At 36.6% G+C, this 17,814-nt stretch overlaps 1 protein-coding gene across 1 annotated transcript in view; it reads right to left on the minus strand.

Moving 5' to 3' along the window:
* Nucleotides 1–10,882: 10,882 nt before the first annotated feature.
* Nucleotides 10,883–17,814, minus strand: part of LOC308223272 (prolyl endopeptidase FAP-like) — a gene marked incomplete at its 5' end in the record, with an annotated part of 41,762 nt that continues 34,830 nt past the window's right edge. The window contains 5 exons of the mRNA XM_080622027.1: nucleotides 10,883–11,117; nucleotides 12,479–12,552; nucleotides 12,808–12,880; nucleotides 13,759–13,823; nucleotides 16,851–16,950. Of these exons, the coding sequence (XP_080478153.1) occupies nucleotides 11,016–11,117; nucleotides 12,479–12,552; nucleotides 12,808–12,880; nucleotides 13,759–13,823; nucleotides 16,851–16,950 (414 nt within the window). The 3' untranslated portion in view covers nucleotides 10,883–11,015. The remainder of the gene's footprint in view (nucleotides 11,118–12,478; nucleotides 12,553–12,807; nucleotides 12,881–13,758; nucleotides 13,824–16,850; nucleotides 16,951–17,814) is intronic.

A 17,814-nucleotide genomic window follows, 5' to 3' on the forward strand; every position in this document is an offset into this window, starting at 1 on the left:
CAAAGTAAGACCCAATCAAAAAGCACCCTCCCCACTAAATGTAATCTCTGCTGAACCCCTACGGCTCCACTGAGGAGTGATTGATTGAAATTCAAGGATGTATAAAATAAGGCAGTCTGAGCAAAAACATACCTGTTCTGTATTTTCACATGTTGTCACAATAGGCTGAATTTAAATACATTATGGCCTGGAGGAAACTATAAGAAAGTTATGAAGGAATGATGTGTATGAAGGAATGATGTGTAGGGAAGGTGCAGATTACTTTGTCTTGAGATTTAGAGCTGGCTCTGCACTGAGCAGTGAAAGTGTGTGTGTGTGTAGGGGGGGGGGGGAGCGTAGGGTAGAGGTGGCCATAGATAAACATTGCTGGAAAAATAAACTTCTACATCAAAAACCTTACTGTCCCAGTAGTCTGCCCAGCTTCAGAGCAGGTTTTCAAGAAATCTGTTTCTTCTGTCTATTTTAAAATAACTTGGAGCTGCGAAGCTTGACTGTTGGCAGATATTTTACCAATGGTTAGGAAGAGTGCATTGCTTCTGGTACTCTGGTAAGCCTGACTTTTAAAGGAATCTTAATGAATAATATATATGTTTTACTAGAATAACTCAGTGGCAGTATCAAAATACTTAAAGCAATCAAAATATTAATAAAATCTTAAAACAAGGAAAGGAAATCAATGACTATAATTTTTTTGTTGTTTTTTATTATACTATTAAGCAATGGAATCAATTTCTCTCTCTCCACCAGCAGCCACTGCCAGTGTTGCTCATTTTTTCATCAGTGCTTATGGAGACTCTTTTCTGCCTTCTCTAAGGTCTTGATATATGAAATTTTATTCCTACACTTGCACATATCTTGCTGTAGTACCAGCAAATGCTGTAGTGGCCATCTAGTTAGTCCTATTATATCCCTAACTGTAGTACCGAACACTGTTTCATTTGGAGCTGTAATTTGGTGGTGCAACACTGACATCCAATGTCTATCCCAAAGAATGCATAATTTCACGTTTCACAGGCTTCCAACAATGGAACAAAAGCTCTCTCTCTTCTTTGGGTGATGACACTGCTGTGATTATAAAAATGGTTTGATTGTAATGCAGTGACCCCCATGCTAGCTGATATGGCTGCAAATGAATTAATTCAGACACCAAATAGGGTTTGGTTATTGCACCATACATAAGTGAATTTGCCCTGATTAACAGTATGTTAGCAGTTTGGTATAATTTACTTAACCTAAAACACTAAATAAAAACAGTTTACAGCTGCCTGTAGCTTTGTTAAACCATGACACAGGTTAGGCATAAACCTAAGCCACTGAGAGGGAATGAAAGGAAAAATCTAGTCATTAATCCAGCCTCCTTATAGTAATACTAGATACCAAAGCTATTATTTTGTGAGAAATTTAGAATAAACCAGATTCAAAGCCCACTGTAATCAGTAAACAGATCTTTAGTGATTTCAATATATCATGGATCTAACTCTTATGCCTCAGGCCCATACAGCTTTCAGGTGTGAACAATTCCACTGGCTACTTTATGATTGAAGAATATGTTTAAAATTAAATGCATGTTCAGCTTCTTTGTAAATTTTTCAAAATCAAAATCTGGGGAGATTACTAAAAAGAAATATGTATAAATACATTTTTTTGAAAGTAATACAATTTCAAGTAAGAATCCTTATTAATAAAATAAGCATTTTCAAAAGGTATTAAACTTCTGTCAAATATGTTCTTTTAAAAATTAAGAATCAGTTTATTTTCTTCAGTATTTAGTACTTGCTATTGGTAACCCAAACCAGTAACAGCATTTTTTTGACAAGTTAAAGAAGCTACAGTATTTAAAGAAGAAATTGATATTTTATTCTGAGGAACACAAACATGTTTTGTAGAGAAAAAGATGATCAGCAAAATAATATTTGTTTAGTTTATTTTAGCTAATCAGTCACTTCCTGATCAGAAGAAAGGTTTTATTTGCTCTACGTTATTCAGGTCACCTGTAGATACTGCTAATAAGATAAATTCCTATCAACATGAAACTGTTTGCAAATAGCAATTATCTCTAGTTATAAAGAATCACTTTTTCAGGTAGGTGTATTTTACATCTAATTTACCTAGCATGCTATAATGCCTCGTGGAAGCTTCTATAAAATATAGTGGTTCTAGTCTAAGGAGTTCCATAGTAAGATGGAAGACTTAATTAAACATTGTAAAGTAATCACAGCAACTATTGAAAGGCTTTACTTTTTACTTTTGTGCTATAAAATTTCCCTTTCAGATTTTACAGTGATATGAAAATAATAGTCGCTTGAGACAAACTAATCTAAAAGTAGGGCAGTGGAGTGGCATTCTGTAGGGTGATGGAGTGGCAATCTATCTTGGACAGTTTTAAATCAGTGACTATACAAACCCACTTAATTTGTTTGCATTCTGCCAATTTAGTCCCTATTGATTCATATTTAAGCAGTATATATAAGGAGTGAATATTTTTAAACTCATGTTCATTAAACATTTCTACAGAAGATGCTAAAGATAAAAATACAATACTCAATAATTTAAAATCTTACTACAATGCATGTCTTTCATGTTCTTATGGTTAATCTTCCTTTCTTCAATTGCTTCGGCAACCCAAACTGTAGATTTCTCTTTTTTGGATCAGTCTCTGTTGAACTAATTCAATACATTAAAAGACTTAAATGATGATGTCATTAACTCCAAACATCAGTGAAGATAACCACAGAAGAAAACACCAGTTTGCTGAAAGATCCTGCACCTCTATTGCAAACTTTGGGCAATACAATTCAGATAATGCACTTAGCCTGCTCAGACAGATTGTACTGGTAGTTCATATCAATCTTACCTTTTTGTACTTTGAAGTGATATGTAGCAGTTGCAGAAAGAGCTGCTACTCTCTCTTCTGGAACTATGCAAGCCTTGAGGATCCTGAGATCTGCCTAGCTGCCTCTTTTGCACAGACTTATATATATACTGTTCAGCTCTAGTAAGCATTATGAGAGTGCATCATTGCTGACAGTTTCCTTATTCAACTTAAAAAAAAAAAGTCATCATATTTGCTATTCATTTCATTTGATAATTTTACAAGCAATTTCACACATTCATTCTGCTTACTTTATGACATCAATGCTAACATGGATTTGCAAAAGGAGTGAGGTAGCTATGTCCAAAGAAGTAAATATCAAACAGAAGGGCATTAGGATGACAAACAGTGGGCTTAAGGTGCTTGGAATTAAGGCATCAATTTCTGCAAATTCTGATTTGACACATTTAACATTTAGAATCCCAGTCCTGTTGATATCAATAGCATCAACTTTTAAATCAATTTTAAATCAAGGTTTATAAATTTAATGCACAGTTAACAATAACCAACATAACTCCCCCAAAGCCCTTGAATGATTCTTCAAGTAATCTCATACAAATATAATGAACATGAAGAGATGTGAAGTACCGCAGTGATGGCTACCCACTATGCAAAGCCTGGCACAGGTCAAAATCTAACGAAAATATCTGATTATCCTTAGATATAAAATTCTAACTTTGCAAATTCTACTGTATAAAAATTCATGTCCACTTGAGACCTATATGCCAAACATTCATTATAAATTGATTAATTTCATATAAAATGAAATATAAATTCATTATTGCAAGACAAGCCTTTTGCTCTAGTCTCCATTTCCTACAAGGACAAAAATATCTAAAAACCAAAACAGATTTGAGCTTTGTGGCTGTGTATGTTCTATGCAACTATTGCCAGCGTCCTAAACTATTCAGTCATAGGGGCAATTTCATAGCTGTGGTGGGGCAGCACTGTTCAGTCATGTGGTGACCACAGGGAGGAGAGGTTGACACAAAGCTTGTCAATGGTCCTGGCAGATGAAAAAATCTGCCAGTCAGAAATACGGGTCTTTTATCCTGTCTATGAAGATACAAGTGAGATAGCCCCGTTCGAGAAATTCCTGGAGAGGTTTTCCTTTACAGACTTTTTCATACATTTAAAATGCAAAAGGGCACAAGCCCTGAAATATTATTATTACATATGTAAGGTGCTAGGCAGTCCAGGAGACAGATAAAATATGAAGGACTCCATCTTCAGTCCTGCTCAGTAGAGGAAAGGGTCTGGAATCACAGTGAACATCTTCCTGAATGTTAATGACAGCCTGTGCTGCAGTCTGGTGTGGTGTGTAGTCTAAGTTGTGGCAAAAAGCATACATATTACAACAAACCCTTTTATTTCCCCTAACACTGCTCCATGAAGCCAGCAAAGAATCTTCTTCAGTGAGGGAATTTTCTGCTGGCTTACCACAGCCTGATTGGCATAGCCCATATGATGCAATTGAGGCAGCTTGTACATGTAATAAACTTAGTATTAGGGTCGCAAACAAAATTTAGTGGATCCTTCCTATAGCTCTATCCTAAATACCTTACTGTAGTAATACAATATTTGTTTAGGGAAACACTGTCTCACTACACAGTCCAAAAAATATTTTTTAAATATTTTTTTCTTGTGTTAGTGTAATAGAGTAATTTTTTTCTGCTCTGGGATCCATCTACTGAGATTCATGGTGCATTTTTGTCATTTCTATCTATAATGCAAGTGTCTACTAATGCTGCTGCTGAAAACTTAAGAGCACAGCTTCTGTTCCTCTCAACATTGCCTTCTGTTTGTACCTTCAGTCACTTATGAGAGCCTTCTTTTGCCTTTTTATTACTTTTATTTTTAATTACTGCTTCTTTTCCACATGATCTGATCCCTATGTCCTCTTTCTTCCTGCTCTTAATTGTATTTTTCACATCTGTTCAAAGTAATAGATTCCCAGTCATTGATTGGCATAGGCTAAACAAACTTCTATAAGTATTTATCAAACTTGGCTTTTCGGATTTTTTTCTCTGAAACGACCAGAAGTACCATCTCCATATACCAGTCTTCCCTAGGCAGACAACTGCGTAACTTGTAAGAGATGGTGCCAAAGGAGGCAAAGTAAGCCTGGAAACAACCTTATACCCAAAATCTACTTATTTTCATGATATGCCTATTTCACTGAGATACTTTGTAGTTTTTTGCCTCAGAATTACTTTTTAATCTACTTTCTATTTAAATTTTATGAGTATTATATAGGGGATGCAAAATCACTGTTTAAATATAAGTTCAACACCAAGTGTTGGAAGTCACTGTCTCCCTGAAGTTGGTAAGCTTTGCGGCTCTCCGAGAGAAGGCAGGCTCCCCAGCCCTGCAGTACCCCGACGGGACAGCAGATGGTGATCAAAGGGCCGTGTAGACCTTGTTTTAGACCAGGATGACTCATAGACACTTGTTGAAATAGATTGCTACAATTATTTCTCTGCTTGTTGAGTTAAAGATACGTAGCTTTGAAACAGGCAACATAGGCTGTGAGACAGTATCATCCCCTCCAGGAAAAGGCAGTTCTTTTTGTTTAGCTGTGTTTTATCTTCTTGATTTCAGAAAAAAGTATATGAGACATAGCAGCTCAGTACACCTGTTAAACAGGCTGTATCATCTAGCAGGTCATCTAGAATCTAGGAGACTGATTACTTGTTTTGCAAGTGATATACGGACAATAAAAAGTACATGAAAAAACTGAACTGCCATCAAGAACAATGCAACCTTCAGTTGCCATAACTGAATATACAGCAATACATTCAAAAGCACAGCAAGCAAAAGCTACCAAGCAGAAGTAGCAAATAGTAACTAGTGTATGAAATATGAATATGTACTATTTTTTCTCTCAGATTGTAAAATAAAATAGGTAGATGGCACCTTTTGACAAAATTTAAAGGCAACCTCACTCTCCTCTGTATTATAGTTCACATATGAGACACTTAAACTGAGTCAGATTAGAGACAGAACCTGAAAGTTGACCTGCCTTCAGGAAAGTATCATCATAATCTTTTTCATGATTCACTTGGAGTCATTAAAAGATCTTTATCTTGAGTTCACTGTATTTGGAGTTGCTCAAAATTTCCTGCACCATGGTCTCAGTACCAGGTAATGGCTGCTATTAAGGACAGTGTACTGCACTCACTGAACAAAAAGATCTGTGGGGAAAGTTACAGAAGAGGTACAATGAGGGGCAGAATTCTTACCAGTTGCACACTGAACCTGATGCTCTAGCAGTAACAGTTCCAGTTGGCATAGCTTTTCAGAAAAATAGGACCAATGTGTTAGCAATAACTGGCTAGCTGCTCTGAATATCATAATTTTTTGGGATGTTTCTCTCAACTCTTTTACTGTTGGTACAAGAAAAAAATAATTTTAAAAGTTTAAATTGTAAAGATTTGAACAGTTTAATGAATTAGGAAGTTGCTGACTTTTGAAAGTAAAAAAGTAAAAAAATTCCCAGCAAATGCTTTCAAAAAAGTAACCCTCCATTTTTTTGTGTATTTCTTCATTTCATATTTGTTATTATTATCGTATTATCTTATTATAAATTGCATATTTAAAGAACATGTGAAGGAGGACGATGTATCTTGGGATATGACTACAGGCCCACACCCTTTTATTTATTACATTGCACAGAAAGCATTCTCTCCCCTACCTTGTCAACCAAAAGTTCAGGGGCTGTGCGCCCCCTTTTATTTTCCTATCTTTGTTACATGATAATCAAGAGAGTCCTGCATTCTCCTTCTGAGAATTAGTGCAACATATATAAGAACATATGTGTAAGCACATACATATATAAAACATGCATCATGTTAGATACATACATGTGTGCATATACATTACACACACAAATGTGTGCATATGTATGTATACAACTCCATGGTTACACTTTGGAGAGCAAGAATGGCTTTCTGAAATGGAGGATTAGGTCCGGTCTCTAAGCCTTATGACAGCATGCAGCTCCATGCTTACTGCTGTGGATTCAGATGGGTTTGTACCTCAGGAAAGACAGCTATTGTAACTATGCTGTAGCCCACTGTCTCCTCACTAAATTGGAATTGCTCCATTTGAAGTCAATGGAGCTGCATCAATTTGCGCAAGCAGAAGAGCTGGCCAAGTCTGTACTAGTTACTTACATTCTGAGAAGACAATGTTCATAATTGAAAGTAATACCAAATGCTCTAGCAAATAGTATGAATTATTCAGATTAAATATAGAGCCTTCAAATGACTCTATAAAATGCTCTAAACAGCTGTGCCTTGTAATTGGAACTGACTGGCAAACTGCAAACTATTGAATGTAGTCTGAATTTGACTTGAGTAAAATGAGTATAACACTAAACATATTCTGGGGCCTGGCTGGGCTTATACTTGGTTTTATACTAATGCTGTTTTCAGGCCTTTTCTTCTTTGCAGCTGCAGTAATCCTGAGTGAAGCAAAACGTGTAGCTCCATGTTTGAGGTATGAGGATTGCATGTTCGCTGATATGCACAACTTGCACAGCATGAATGAGGTAGATGATGAAAATAGGTGTTTGGGAATGAACGGTTTGGAGTTGAACCACTGTTTTTCTACTATTTACATACACTTTGGTTCCTGGAATAAAGCAGTTTTTGTCTTTCAGCTCTAGCTTTATTTTACAAAAGCTAAATAGGATTCAAAGTGGAAACAGATTTGTAAAGAACTCTATCTATGGCGACTTATCTAGGGCCTGTCTACTAAATTCAAAACAACAATGTCCTGCTTTAAGAACCTTGTATACCTTATTTATACAACAGATATTTGAAGACTAAGTTTCATTGTCTTTGGGGTACCTGAAGTGTGAGAGTCTCATTTGAGAGAGAAAATAGGAGCAGAAAGTGCTCAGCATTTTCTGAAAACCAGATCCTCTAAAATATTTGACAGTAGGAAGCAAAATTTGAGGATATTCGTTCATCAGCTTAGAAAATCTTGTCATGAAGGCTCTAATTTCTTAGTTTCATAAGTTGTGTCCCAGTGTTGGCTCTTACATACCATATTCTATGTCTGCAGTATAGATATATATACATTTTATTCATATGTAAGGCTAAACCTTAAACATATTTTTGTCAGCTTCAACTTGTTTTCTTAAGACAAGCCCTTTCACCTTGAACTGTGTTTAAGCTCTGTTACAGAAGAGCCCATATAGTAGATTAGGTTAAAAGGAATGGGGCAAATAACTGTCCAGTGAAAGTTTGTGGTGATGCTTATAACATGGGTGGTGGTTGTAGACAGCAATGCAGAATAGAAAGTTTTCTTTCTAGATAAGAAAAGGCTCGAGAGGATCTTATCACTAAATGTAAATGTCTGAAGGGACAGTGTAAAGAAGATGGAGCGAGACTCTTTTCAGTGGTGCCCAGTGACAGAACAAGAGGCAGCAGGCACAAACTGAAACACAGAAGGTTCTGTCCTAACATGAGGAAGCACTTTTTTACTATGAGGGTGACCAAGCACTGGCAGAGGTGGCCCAGAGAGGTTGTGGAATCTCCATCCTTTTAGATATCCAAAAAACCATCTGGACATAGTCCCAGGCTACTGGCTGTAGGTGGCCCTGCTTGAGCAGGGAGATGGAATGACCTCCAAAGTTCCCTTCCAGCCCCAACCATTCTGTGATTCTACAATACTGCAGTGGTAGGTTTGAAGTGCTCTGCACCATTTCTAATGAATGACTGCAACATTACCTGCTACAGGGTTGGATTTTTTTGACACTCACTGTATCTTAGGACATTTTCCTGCAGGTCATCAAAATACATGATTGCTCAATCATAAAGCTTTCAGGTTAGACACTGCTCCAGCAAGTCAGAGTAAATGTCACACTCTGCTGAAGAAGTAGTCCCATTCTTTGGAAGAGCACTGTGTAAGGCAAATAAATTAAAAACATTAAAAAAAATGAAGCAAAACTGACAGCAGCATGATGCACTTATTTTTTTCATGCTTTATCCCCACAACTGCTCCCTCAAAGCCAAGGTAAATGCTGCACAGTTTGGAAGATGTGTACTCTGATTGCCTTAGGAAACAAACAGACATAAGGGCAGATTAATAATAAAACAGCTAATGCATCCCTTAGGAAAGAGGTACCTTCTGTTATTTTATTTGACACATTTTCCTGAAATGTGCCTCATTCCAAATACTTCCAGAAGCTTCTGACTAAAGACCTGTGGGCAGGGTGTGAGAAACACATTGCATAATTTTATTAGTTGTAGTATCCACAAAGGGCCAATTTATCTAGCCAAATTTCCAGAATTTATAGGATTTTCAAAAGTATAAATAGAAATAAAGCTGTGGAAATTTAAAAAGAACTTAATATATTAAAATTTATGGGAGGCTGATATCATACGTTTTTGAAAATTGCTCAAGACTCCCATTTTAGACATATTCAGGTATCTAAAACCTTAGGCATCTGTGATAAGAGCTTGATTTTTCTCTCTTTTATCACATTTCTGCATTGGTTTTTGTGGCAGTTTAAGAAATTGAGAGTTAAATCTCAGTAATTTTAACTGAATTATATTCCTTATTTGTAAAATAACCACATTACTGAGACTACTGTTGTGTGCAGCAAATGCACATAGGACCGTATAATCAACATCTAATTAGCCCCACTTCATGTTATATTTGCTTAATGTTAATTTTGTTAGAGCTATAATTTTTTCCTTTAACCGTTATAGCAGTTGAATTTTAATTACATTACCAACAAAAAACTCATTAACATCACGTAATTGGCAGCATTTCCAAAAAAACCTGAACTAATTGAGTATTTTCTGAAGACTTCCCATCAAAGTATAATTTAACCATTACAAACAGCTTGGCAACTACATTTACATAAAGATGTGTCTGAGGAATGTTCTCATGTGTGGAAAATTAGATTTGATATTGCCATTAACAAAATGAAAGAAGCTGTTACATAGCAAATCACTTCCACATTTTAATGATTTTGGCTAAACCCCATGTTTTTGTCAAGAGGGTCAAATGAAACCCCTTGCTTTTCCACAAAGAAGCAGTACCCAATCTCTGACTGACAGTTAGGAAGCAGCTTGCTTTGTGGGAAGGCTGCTCCACAATCTTTTTCAGGTTATTCTGTACTCCCACCGGCTAATAGCAGAGATGAGTTACTGTCTTAAACAGAAATGGTTCTTATGCAGCAGGTTAACTCAGAATTTTTTAAACATGTGACCAGGGAATAATTTCACTTACAATGGATCTGTTGCTAATTATTTTGTTCATATTTGTATATTATGACATGACTGAGTTGATTACTAATCAAAAGAATACAAGTATTCCAATCACTATTAGCCTCTAGCATTTTTAAAAGACTCCCTAAAATAGTTTCACTGGAAAACAAAGCAAAGAAAGCCTGCATAATCCTTTGATCCTTCCCCTCCAGTCTGGGATGAATGACACTGAGATTAATTTGAATGCCAAGGTGATGATTAAAAACAGGCTAATATGGTTCACATATTCTGAATACAGGGAGAAAAATGCTGAGATGATATAGCTATCAGGAATGTCCTCCTTTCATGTTTAAATCTGAACACTGAGAGTTTTGCAGAATCAAGATTTCAAAAAAGAGTTGGAGAAAATTTGAACACAGCATTCAATAGTCTCAATAATTATCCAAACTTTATCTTTAAATATTGTGTGTTCCTATCCCTGTTTGGATTTTTTCCAAGAAATTAGAAACAAATTTTGTGAAACCAGTTCTTTTTAGGATGCTAATTAGGTACTTGCACTGATTTCTTTGTCCTTACCCGTTTTACAGTTGTAGTTAACAAATGCAACTGGCAGCGTGCCTTTGCAATGGACCACCTATCTTTGGATTACAGAACGTAAGTTTAAGCAAGATGGCAAGAAATGCACATGGCGTTTTACATTCTGATTTTATTTTTTCTATCAAACGGGTTAAATGTGCAAAAACATGTATTAGCATAACATGTGCTAATATACAATATCAAAAGTGGATGTAAACATCAATTTAAAGCTTCAAAGTTCCTGTCATCAATTCACCTGAAAACTATATAACCTGGGCACTGTTATTGTTGCATTCTCCCAGAGATGTATCAGATGCCTTGGCATATTCTGAATAGTCTACTCATTCTGACAAAGAAAAACATCGTTTGAGGAAGTGGGTCATATGTGTGTAGAGATGTTTGCTGGAAAGGCCTGGAATTCCATGGTTCTGGTCAGTATACCACTGAAAAAGAAAAAAAAAAAAAAAGCCATAAACTCCCTATGTTATGCTTTCAATTCTGCAATAGTTAATCAATACAAGAACTTTATTACCATATAGAAGTGGATGCCTCAAGAAAACTGAGGGGCTTGCTACTCTTCTTTCTTTTCATCACTTTCCAGTATGTTCATATTGCTGAAAAAAAGTTTCTAAACCTTCTGTAATCTAGTAGTAATCATTACTGCCTCAGTACTGACAAATCAGTTGTATCAAGTCAGGCAAAAAAGCTTTGAGATGCCCTTAGGGATGACCTGCTGTGTGGCCTTGGCAGTTAGGGTCACAGTCTTGCTTTGGAATATTGAGCTCTAAGCAGCAAGCTTTCAGCTAGATGTTGTGGGATTCTGTTCAAAACATCCTGCATTACATCAGGGCCATGAACATTATGAATCGTGTACTGCAAATAAAACACATATGAATTCTGCTGACTCTTAGAAGTAACTGCCATTCCCCCACAGCTTAACTAGAATGATTATATACAGTATTCCAGATACTTGAGAAATAACAATAGTTTGCTAAATATCAGTGAAGGAGGCAGAGAAAGTGGAATACACAAAAGGGCCTACAAACCCGAAGTACAGAGGGATCCTTGTGTGATCCCTTTTTGGGAGGTTCATGGTCTTGGGAAAGTAGACTCAGGCAGAAGGCCAGTATGTTTGATAGCAGGCAAACAGTTTGGTCATTAGCTCTGATTAAAAAGGTGCAGAAGCAGACCTTCACGTGTAATTCAAAACTACCTTTTTCTTGTTCATTCCTCATTTATGTCCTCTAACCTCTTGCTTATGTGTTTTTCTCTGCCTGCACCGCAAGCAAGTTTTGTGGACAACTTGTGTATTTTCTAATGCTGCAAATACTACTTGGGTACCTTCTACGCTTTTTGTGCGTTTCGGCTTGTGCTTGTGGTAAGTATGTCCAGTAAAAGATAGAATCCATCAGACCAGTGATGGTTTTGTCCCCAGAAGCCAGCTCCTTCATCTTTCTCTCTTCTACTAGCTATCACAACTTTCATAAGGAGGCTGGATTCTCATTCTTCTCCCTGGCTCATTTTAAAAGCCTCAACATTATTCTTGACAACAGAGAAATACTGCTAGCATCCAAATGGCAAGAAGCAAAGCATGGGGGTGGGGTGGGGTGAGGGGTGGAGGGGAGAAAGCAGGCAAATCTTTCAAGCAAGAAATTGTTTATGAAGAGTAACAGAAGCACTAGCAATTGACAGGTTTTGATGAATGTTCAGTAGAACTGGGTTCTTAAGAACATTGCCAAATATCAGATAAGCTTATTGATAAAGCTATAAAACACTGTTCAAAATGAAAAAGTCTGTTATTTACCATTGCTTGGAAATCCACCTGTGCATTAACCAGAGCTTTTGCGATTTGTGCTGAGTTCTGAAAATGTACGTTATCTGAAAAAGGAAAAGGAATTGGCTGTTGAAACGTGTAAATACCGTAAAGCATAAAGTTATACTGCATTAAGTTGTGTCCATTAATTATCAAGTGATACAATTGACATTACTAAGAATGAGTAAACATCTTACGTCATATGGAAATCTACCAAAGATCTAAGTACTGACCCTAATCAAAGGCATAGAAAGATGCTTAATGTTTTTCAAACAAAGTGATTCTGGCTCTGTATTTGTGCTGCCATTTGCAAACCTCACCATCTGCTGTTCCATGGATGAGAAGATACTCTACATTTTGGAAATTCTTTGCTCTTGCCATCACAGTTGAATTCTGTTGAGAGGAAAAACGAACAGTTCAGCAGCTTCAATTTAAACCACTCGACCACAGAGCTGAAAGGCTTTCGTTGCCTAGTAGAACAACAATCAAACAGTTGAACTGGCATAATAATGACAGCAGTGACTTCATATCAATCTGAGATTATAATAGAAACCATATGTATTTAGTGTCTTTTCTAAGGGCCAGTTCATGAAAAGCACAGCATTAGCCATTGTGTCAGTCCCTGAATGTTATAATTCCTACACAGATCTACCAGATCTACCAGGGCAGTTTGGTATTGAACATTTCTGTTCTTTGAGTTGGGATGAAGAATAGGAACTGAGAACGGGATCCAAAATCTTTAATAGGTATCTGTCCATTAACTTCTTTGGGCATTAATTCAGTCCTCTCTGTATGCAGGTATGTGCACTGCTGGAGGGAGCTATAGACTGCCTATCAATGTGAAGAAAAGAAGAAAAGGCAACCTGTGCCACATAGGGGAAGCTGTTCTGACCATTTAGTATGCTTATGATGTTATTGTCAGAGAGTTACATTTACATGAAGCAGTTTGCATACCACGGCTAACAGTACCAACCAAAGCCTTATCAACATTTTAACCTCTCTCGCAAATTCTTCCCTAGGCTAACGGTTTGCATTGGCAGAACTGCCTGACTTGTCCAAGTGCAAAAATAAGGATCCTTCAATTTAGCATATTTAAGATTTATAAATACAAAACTGCAAGTAACTATGGAGATATGAATTTCCTGTAGCTTAGCTGCTACAGGATTGCTGCCATGAGACCTGGCAGGTCATTTTCTTTCTTCACAGTTCTGCTTGTCCATGGAAGTGTGATTTAAGTTTAAGGCAGATCAACACAGAGGGAAAATTCTCACCTTGTAGTGCTCAAGATTATCGGACTCTACAGGCAGACCCATAAATCGTTCTGTGTAGATAGATGCTGTGATAGTAAAGGAGAAAAAAGCTATAGGCAGAGAATGTACAGATATTTTTGTGCCTTCAGTGACATGTAACAAATGAAATATTGTTTATTTTAACTGTGTCTGTTCTGCTTGGTTTCCTCATAATACACCAAATGTAAACATATTTTAAAAAATAAACTATGAAGGTTAATTAATAAATGTCCTCCAAAATGTCCTTGCAGAAATAGTGGTTTGATACTCATCTGTGGAACCAACACAATGTTTTATGGATAAAGGTAATTATCTAATATTGCTTTATGCTATTGGGTTGAACTCCAGAAGTCAGTTGAATGAGCCAAGAAGCCAATAAAGGAGCATGGTGAAAAGATGATACAGCCTATTTTTGCCACCTTGAAAAGAATTTAGCAGAGCAGAATTCCAGCCTTGGATGTGTACGTGTAACTACAGTAAATATGGATATATATGTTGTCCATTTCCTACTGAATGAATATATGCAGGAATTAGGAGGAGCAGGAAATGATACAGGCTTGCACTAAAAAAGTGGTGCAATTGCTGTTCAGGTCTCTGTTCAGTTCCTTTTTCTAACTATGACAAAGACTGTTAACAGATTTGACAAAACAAATGTGAATAACTGAATAGTATCACCAAGAAATTAGTAGGAATAGCTATCTTTGAGCTGCCTGGGTATTTGTAATTTATCTACGAGCAGTTATGAAAATTTGTGGAAAACTGATGCAGCAGCTGTCACTACCAGAAAATTAGTTTCTTTATGACCTTGCCTTGAAAGAGCAACTGACACATATTGAGCAGTCAAACTACAGTATTGCAAGAATTTTATTTATTTAACAGAGTCAGGGCTTTCTGACAAAGAACAACTGGAATATTTTCCTCCCATAAGAGGTGATGGCCATTGAAATCCATACGGAATTGTAATTGTCTACCTTATTGTCCAGTTTGGTACACTGCATTGGAATCATTTTATTAAAAAGTAGAAATGAGAATCCTCCCAGGAATGGAAAATGACTCAATATACTCATGTTCCCATGGTTTATTATGTATCCTTTACATATGTTACTAGTGAGTGCTAACAATGTGTACTGTGTCTCCCAGATTAGTGAACTAAGGCTCTTGAAGATAATTTGTAATAAACTAAGTACCAAAAAAATCTAAGTAGCCTATATTTTATAAAAATCCTTTATCATTCAATGAAAACAGAAAATGTGCAATATTTGTTGTCAACACAGTGTCAAACAACCATATTGGGCTTAAATCTTCAATAAAAGAGATTCTTTTTGAATTGCTGGCATTTCAACAGTATTCTGAGCCAAATTCTCCACTCTTCTACCAGTATAGCTACAACAAGTCCACAGAGGTCAGCAGAATTGCATTATAATGACTAAGTGGAAGATTTGGCTTGTCAATTACTGAGTAAGAAAAAGGGAGATAAATTGCAAATTTTAATAAACCAGTCACAGATCTAATGCTTTTAACTATATATTGTCCTGCGGCACAATTTCCTTTGCCATCTTGTAACTGTTCAGCTCTTATTAACTCTGATACAAAATGGAGGGAGTGGGAGGGTTTCAGAGAAAAGATTATGGCTCAGACTCTGATCAGTGCATCTAAAGGAGGGTGGGGCAGAATTTAGAAGCTCTAGGGGCCAGTACATCCTCTGACATACCAATACTACTTAGAGACTCAAATATGTAGCATTCTGTAGTTTTGCCCCTAACACAGTTCACCCTAATGTTAACATGATTTGTTTGCCAAAACTTATGACTCACAACTTCCTTCTGTTTCCTTCCTTCCTTAGAGGAGGTACATTTGCCTGTTTGGATTTGACATTGTGTTTTTAGCAAGATTCTTTAACTCCTTCATGAAAATTCATCTAAAATAAGGATTGCAATGGTGTGCAATTTTTACCTTAACTAAAAACTTAATTCAATTTTTAATGCTTGGACAAACATTTACAGATCTTTTCTTGAAGGACTTCTGCAAAAATAGTGCTTTATGCCTGCATTCTGGAAATAATTTTGTGATCATGAGCAAAAATGTCTTAAAAAAATCTTGATGCCAGTGAAAACATGAAGACTATGCTTCCTGTGTCATACAAATGTTTTCCCCTTTGTTTGCAAAACACCATAAATACAAGAAATGTCTGTGCTAGCAGTCAGGGAAGGAATCTTTCCCATTTAACCAAATTTTTTTCTCATAACCAAGACTTCTTAGCAAACGACCATATGCTAAGTAAATGTGTTCAAAGTGCTACATTTTGCTCATTGAAAACATGCATGCCATGATTCTTTTTTACACTAAGGTTCCTTTACACCATGCCAAAAGCTTAAAAGGTCTGTAAGTAAGCATGAGTGTGTGCCTGCTTTATTCACACAGTAAGGCCCTGGGAGTATACTCCCAGAGTTGTTTCCTCTGAACAGTCTGGAGCCTAAGTCAATAAACATAAATAAAAATATGTTTCATAATGCAACAACACAGGAAGTGTGGCTGAGAAACATCTAAGGGGAAGATACTGAATTAAAAAAAAAAAAAATTACATCAGATACAACTGAGTCCCTTTCTTTTCCACTGCTTTTGGGAAATAACTTTTCAATCATCAGAGATACTGATTCCTGACAGAGGTAATTTGCAGTATATGAAGTTGAAGTGCACTGTGATTCCATTATGGCAGAAAAAGCATTTCAGCTGTTTCTGAATTCAGTACTACTGTTTTAACAGGATTTTTAGGGAGAGCACTCCTGAGTATAGCAGTTTATCAAGAGGGCTTTACACACTTTGGGTTTCAGATGTGCATATGGAATTATCTGGGCATACCTTCTATGTGACAAAGTCTGTTCCAAACTGCCAGTTGCAGTCAGTTATTTTCAGCAAGGAAAACATTAAACTTAAGGTCCTAAGAGTTTTATGTCTAGGTAATTGCAATGTGCTTTAAGTTTCATGTTGCCAGTCTCCTGCAATGATTTAATTTAGAAAGTCATTAAATGCTATATCTTGCTTTCCAAGTCAGTGTTTATGACAAGTTTCCATACCGTAATATTCCCAGCTGGAAACAGGAGCCACAGCCATTCCGCATTTAAATACTCCACTGCCAGATCCAAGTGCCAAAGAAGTTACGTACCCACCATAGGACTAGGGAGAAATCACAGACAGTTTAAAAGAGTTGGTAACGATTTGGGCTTTTTTTGTCTGAATCGAACTTACACAAATCAATTCCAAAGTAAATATTTTGCTTTGAACACATGGAAGACAAAGCAACAAAAGCTTTTTATTTCTTTCATTTATTTATTTCAAATGGATCTGATATTATTTCCTGTGAGACAGATTAGACAATTACATTGAATCTCTTTTGTTACTTCTTCAATGCTTAATGTAGGATACTCCTCTCATTACTGCTTAGAATCATACAAAAATTTAAGTTGGTAGGGTCTTTTAGGTAATCAGTGCAACCTCTATCTCAAAAAAGGGCTAACCAGATTTAAATGTAGTTGATCAGAGTCACATCCACATTACGCAGTCTTTCTACCAGATCTGTTTCAACACTGATCACTCTCATCTTAATTTTTTTTCCTAAAACCAAAAGAAAACTTGCCTTGCGGCAACTTGTTTTCATTGTCTTCCATCCTTTCGGTATGCGTGTCCAAGAAGATTTACAGTATTTTTCCTCCCTTAACAAACTCCCTAGCTTTTGCTAATGATTGGCATACTGAACCCCATCATCAGTACTAATAGGCTCAGCTAGCTACTTGGGAACTTGAGATTGAAGCAATTCCTCCCTATCGTCTGCCACTGATCCTGTTATTTTCTGGCCTGATTCCTCAAACTGGGACCCAGCAAGGAAGAGTAAGTTCATAGCTGGAAGTTAGGGAAAGTAGTAAGTACACCTGGATATGAGAAGAGATTTGTGCAACTGTGTGGGGCTAGTTGCTGAGACAGGGAAATTCTGTAAATAAAAATAATTTTGTTTGGCTGACCATAGGATGTGGAACTGGGATT

The sequence above is a fragment of the Psittacula echo genome (genome assembly GCF_963264785.1).
Source record: "Psittacula echo genome assembly, chromosome: 6".
In the NCBI taxonomy this organism is placed as follows: Eukaryota; Metazoa; Chordata; class Aves; order Psittaciformes; family Psittacidae; genus Psittacula; species Psittacula echo.